This window comes from Procambarus clarkii, chromosome 27 (genome assembly GCF_040958095.1).
Source record: "Procambarus clarkii isolate CNS0578487 chromosome 27, FALCON_Pclarkii_2.0, whole genome shotgun sequence".
In the NCBI taxonomy this organism is placed as follows: Eukaryota; Metazoa; Arthropoda; class Malacostraca; order Decapoda; family Cambaridae; genus Procambarus; species Procambarus clarkii.
The window spans coordinates 21,054,786-21,060,943 of record NC_091176.1 but is presented as its reverse complement, the minus strand read 5'-3'; the positions used below and the strand labels follow the sequence as shown (position 1 = coordinate 21,060,943).

The 6,158-nt window shown below is 43.1% G+C and overlaps 1 protein-coding gene across 1 annotated transcript; it reads left to right on the top strand.

The window, feature by feature from the left end:
- Positions 1-955: 955 nt before the first annotated feature.
- LOC123762601 (fibroin heavy chain) lies at positions 956-4,481 on the top strand. Its single transcript, XM_045749205.2, has 4 exons — positions 956-1,463; positions 1,750-1,924; positions 2,286-2,388; positions 3,832-4,481. Exons 1-4 carry the CDS (start codon positions 996-998, stop codon positions 3,977-3,979), a joined length of 894 nt encoding a protein of 297 aa, XP_045605161.2. The 5' UTR covers positions 956-995; the 3' UTR covers positions 3,980-4,481.
- The last annotated feature ends 1,677 nt before the right edge of the window (positions 4,482-6,158 follow it).

Below are 6,158 nucleotides of genomic sequence, written 5' to 3'. Positions count from 1 at the left end.
TCAAGCTAAAAACTTGCGGATTCGGTGTTGGAGGTTCTGGTTGAGAATTACGTTTTATATTTTTCACGTCTCGTTAGACATTGTTGCTAACCTTCACCTTCACATGTTACTGCGCTCAGTCAAGATCAGTAAGTTTTAAAGCCGTTAAATATTTCAGTCTGATAGCACTAACTTTCATATTCAATCATTTAACTATCCGACATATTTATATAATATTTATATTAATATAATTGTTGTGCTTAATATATTAATAGAGTGGATATATTATTTATCTAATAACCTTTATTATTCCGAATTTTGATCGGATAGGTAGTCGTAATTAATTAAATTAATTAATATACAAGGAGCCACAGCCCCGTCAATTTGTTGTAAAAGCATATATGATAATTACATAGTGAATCCAAACCGAGAATAGTGCTTATTCACGCATAGTGTTCTGGCCCTATGACCTTTGACTGAGTAACTTGACTTTGGGCACCGTCCATACAAAAAAAAAACCATATTGAGGTGGTATTAACAGGAGGGTTCTAAAAACCCGGAGACGTAGTTGTTGACCCTGAGGATGAACTGGAGAGGAACTATATAAGGTGGGGAAACCTGACCGCGCAAGCTCTCACTCCCGGGGCACGGTAGGTGTCAAGTTTTCCTCTGCGTACCAGAGTGTTCTGGCCGCGTTACATGTTTTTTTTCTTCAGATGTGTCATAACTCTAGCGTGTGTGATTAGTGTGTTTTTGATGTGAGTGATATTGATGTCCAGTGAGGCGCTTATCTGCTCAGTGAAATAGCTAATTACCAGAGCGGTTTGCGCACGATCAGCATAACTGGGCAAAGATCGGTGTACGGAATGATAAAACACGTCAGAAGACTAAGAATGGTCTGTCACATATCAAATTTGTGTATTAAACTTGACTACCCTAAACAAGTACTGTATTAGGAAGCTTTTTCCCCAGTAAATTTGTAAAACATGCGATAATTTTAAGCGTTGGTGTTGCAGATGAAAGCTGTGTGGATACTCACCGTGGCGGCCGCGGCGACGGCCCAAAACTACAAGTTTTACCCGCGTAATGGAGGTGGTCCCATTTTAGGAGGTGGTATCATTGGAGGAGTTGGTCACTTCGGAGGAGGCGTTGGTCACTTCGGAGGAGGCGTTGGTCACCTTGGAGGAGGCGTTGGTCACCTTGGAGGAGGAGGTGGTCACCTTGGAGGAGGAGGTGGTCACTTTGGAGGAGGAGGTGGTCACCTTGGAGGAAGCGTTGGTCACCTTGGAGGAGGTGTCGGTCACCTTGGAGGAGGAGGTGGTGGTCTCATCAAAGGAGGTGGTCCCATCAAAGGTGGTGGTCCCATCAAAGGAGGTGGTCTTGTCGGAACTGGTAGCGTTGGAGGTGGTCATGGAGTTGGCGATATTGCCGGGGGCGCCGCCAGTGGCGTAATTGTTGGTCATATTGATGTTGCAACTGAAAAGGTAAATCTCTTCATATATTTTTTAAATTTAAGGAACTACATATATATGAACATTCTTGATTGACAGAACATAAATTATATACCGATAATTATAAGGAAACAATGAACAAATATACGAGCCAAACTCTTGATTGGCTCGTATATTTTTGTCCCAGAAGATTAGAACATTTAAATGTCATTCACCAAGATAATGAGAGACATGCTTCATTTGTTTGTAGTTTGTGTGAAGGACATAAAGTTGATGCGTGATTACGTTACAATGCTAACCAAATGTGGTATTTTCCCAGGTGGACCTAAAATTCGGTGGCAGTGAGTACCACTTCTCATGGCGTCACGACAATGGCAAGAAATATGACGGATATCGTGCTAACTATTACTGCTCCAATATGGGCAAGGGATGGCAGGGCGTTAGCATTGAGACTCCAGAAGAGGACGAAATAATTTCTAAAATCATCTCCCGAGGTGAGATGACGTTATTTGAGCTGCCCTAAAGTCTTAGACGTGGATGGAGTAAATAGCCTTATAGATTTTCAAAATAACATGAACATTATTTATCAAGTCAATATCTTTTATAAAGAATTTCAATTATCCCGTAAGCTCATGCAGTCACTCTGCTGTCTGAGCAAACATTTGATCCCCAGTGGCCCAAGAAGTTGGCCACCGTTCCTTTACCCCTTCCTCATATGTCACCTCCATGTTCTCATATCCTTTCCAAGTGCTATATATTCATTCTGGCTTGTCACTTTATCCTAAAAATTACATTACTGTATCTCACCTATCTAATAATTAGTTACATGCATGATCAAATACGTTTTTCCCGCAGAGAACTTGGAGTACATCTGGACGAGCGGTTTCCGTACTGCCAAGGGCTTTATCTGGGGCTCCGGCGCTCCCTTCTACGGTCTCAACTGGTCCCACACCGGAAGGTGAGTCTTGCCATTGAGGGTTCCTGCCTCCTGGTCATTGTGCTGTCACAACCGTAGCTTAAATATTGGCCAAAGATAACGTTAACATTTTCTTTCAAGAGCGATTTCAATGAAGAATTCAAATATTTTATTTGTCATTCTGATAATCACTAAGATATGCAGTTAAGTTTTAAAGAGAAACTTTGAATATTGCCAAATGTAACTATGAAACGATAAATCTAAGCTCTAGCTCTCTACGGAACTTTACACTGAACTTATAGTAGGTATTTGGCAATATTGAGGCTCGTGTACAGTGCCACTCTACAGGTTGCCATCCTTCCAGTGAAGTATGGTGACCCCATGTGAACGTTTCTGAGTGTCATTATGCCTGTATAGTTGTGACTAGCTTTGTGCTTGTCAGAGGTCTGTGGTGGGGATCATCTTGATGATCTCGGTTACTTCTTCATGTCTTTGCAACTTTTCCCATTGATTTACGATATATCAGACCGTGGGGTCGTCTGCCGATACACTTTCACAGATGCACCTGTGGTCGGTGAGAACAGAGTTCCGGAAGACGAAAACCTTCACTGATACTATGAGCATATTGGGCAAGGCAAGTTTTCAGGGTGAGGTTGTGACGCCGGATAAACATTCCCCAGCACAAGGAATTTTCAACGCTAGCGGGTTTTGCTTACATCATGTATTTCCTAGCAATGTTGATGCTATTTTTTCCATTATGGGACTGTCCCAGTGAGCTTTGATTTTTTTTTAGGATAGTGTTTAGAGTGAAATGTATATAACAATGTCTCATTGGCTGGATGCTACATTACATTTATGACCCAGTGTCGAAATCAAGTCTATTTAGCGATCTGGTAGGATCTTTCCATCTATGTTGTAGTGAACGACGATAAGAACTACCGGCGTTATCTTGTGAATACATCTGATCTGATAAGTCTGATCAGTGGAGTTTCTTGACTTCACTGTCTGTCTTCTAAGTCAAGATTGAGTGTCTTCCTAGTTATTGATTTCACGAGCTCTTCATATCAAGAAAGTTATGGGCTGTCGAAAAGGGATGTGCGTCATCACAGGTTCTCAGTGGTGTTCATTCCTGTGCGCTTCATGAAGCCATCCTTGGTCCGGGAACAGCAATATACCACCAAATGAATAAGGCCAGTTTCTAGTTGATCTTCGTCTTCGAATTGTGGCGATGTCGATCTGCAAAGTCGGGTAGCTATTAATCTATATTGCTTTGGAAGTAATTGTTGACACTAGTATTCCTTCATTGGTTCATACTACGGAAAAGTTGGATTTTGTCGAGTCTCATTTTATTTTTTGGATTTGATGTCGCATGAGATTTTGATGCTATTTTACGTTGACGGCCCTAAAGTTATCGTCAGAGAAACTTGGATGCGGAATACATAAATAAATGACTGTTTATCACATTAATCTGCCTCTCTTCGACAGCGAGGGGCTTCCCCAGCCAGACAATGCTGAGGGCGGGAATGAGTTCTGTCTGGCAGTGCTCAACAACTTCTACAATGACGGCATCAGATGGCACGACGTCGCCTGCCACCACGAGAAGGCCATCATCTGTGAGCGCCGTTATGGATGATCAACGCCTACTGTGAGCGTCACATTTTCTGTCTTCTATGAGCGCCGCACTCCCTGTCTTCTGTGAGCCCCACACTCCCTGTCTTCTATGAGCGCCGCACTCCCTGTCTTCTGTGAGCACCACACTCCCTGTCTTCTATGAGCGCCACACTCCCGGTCTTCTGTGAGCCCCACATTCCCTGTCTTCTATGAGCGCCACACTCTTGGTCTTCTGTGAGCCCCACATTCCCTGTCTTCTATGAGCGCCGCACTCCCTGTCTTCTGTGAGCGCCACACTCCCTGTCTTCTATGAGCGCCACACTCCCGGTCTTCTGTGAGCCCCACATTCCCTGTCTTCTATGAGCGCCGCACTCCCTGTCTTCTGTGAGCGCCACACTCTCTGTCTTCTGTGAGCCCCACACTCCCTGTCTTCTGTGAGAGTTACACTTTTCCCAACTACCGTGGAGTTACTATGACTTCTTCTTTGATATTACAAAAATAAAAAAAAATATAAATTATGAAAAGTTTTTTTAAAACCATAATAAATGTAACAGATGTACAACTATTTTTTGATTTAGCAAAACTGAGACAAAATTTGAAATTTTTTTAGTGGCTGCAACTTACATTCCATTGTCAAAAAATTCTGCGAATATCTCCAATACATTTTAACAGAACCGTGAAGCTGGTCATCCGATCAATAGTAGTTTAATAATTGAATAATAAATTATATATGTTAACCTTCGTCCATGTTATTGTTTATGTGCGGTGATACAATGAGTGACAGACACAAGAACAATGGGAGACCTTTCTGAGAAACATGGCTGGAAACTTGTCTTCCAAGTCCACCCTGTGAACAAAGTATGTATCAAAAGAAGGCAGCAAGTCGGGGGAGACCATGTAGACCTTGAGAACAGTTCCTAATGGTTACCATGCGTGGCTTCCGGGGATCAACGTCCCAGCGGCTTGGTCTCTGACCAGACCTCCTGGTTGGTGGTCTGGTCAACCAGACTGTTAGACGAAGCTGCACGCTGTCTGATGTGATTTTTTTTCCGTGTATACCTTACATACTGAACTTTATGAATAAACAGATGTAAATAATAATCTTTCATCAGTGAAAGACACCCTCTCCCGTGGTCGTGACGACGGACGCAGACAGTGAGGTGTCGCAGGGCGCGCTCCGGTGTCATGACCTTCCTCTAGTCACGGCCACACTCGCTCTGCTTATTCCAGGTTATCATCATTGTATCTCCTCCCTTCCCAGTTATTTAACCCTTAGTAACTTAGTAACGCGGGCTCTGTCCATATGTTCCCTGCGTGTGTTTCCTCTGCGGCGTCCTGGACACTGCTGAAGACAGTTACTAATCGTAATCATACATCATGGCTCCAACTATTGCGAAATAGTCAAATCGCTGTAAATTCTGAATTTAGAGCGATTTTACTATTTCGTGTATAGTTAGGGGTCAGAATTTAGAGCGATTATAGAGTAAAATCGCTTGAAATTCTGACCATAACTGTACACAAGTTAAATTATATAATAATATTAATATATGTTATAGAAAATAGCGTTTATGTTAACACAGTCCATCAACATTTACATTTACCCTTGATCTAAGTGTAAAACTTTGATATTTGTCTGAGGACGCAATCAAACTTATTTTTGTGTATTAATATACAGGCAAATTAACGGTAATAATATATTTATAATTAAATCCATTTTTTTTGTATTATTAAGGCCACAGTTGCGTCCAGTGTTACCCTGACGGTGTTGCCAGTGTTACCCTGACGGTGTTGCCAGTGTTACCCTGACGGTGTTGCCAGTGTTACCCTGACGGTGTTGCCAGTGTTACCCTGACGGTGTTGCCAGTGTTACCCTGACGGTGTTGCCAGTGTTACCCTGACGGAGTTGCCAGTGTTACACTGACGGTGTTGCCAGTGTTACCCTGACGGTGTTGCCAGTGTTACACTGACGGTGTTGCCAGTGTTACCCTGACGGTGTTGCCAGTGTTACCCTGACGGTGTTGCCAGTGTTACACTGACGGTGTTGCCAGTGTTACCCTGACGGTGTTGTCAGTGTTACCCTGACGGTGTTGCCAGTGTTACCCTGACGGTGTTGTCAGTGTTACCCTGACGGTGTTGCCAGTGTTACCCTGACGGTGTTGCCAGTGTTACCCTGACGGTGTTGCCAGTGTTACCCTGACGGT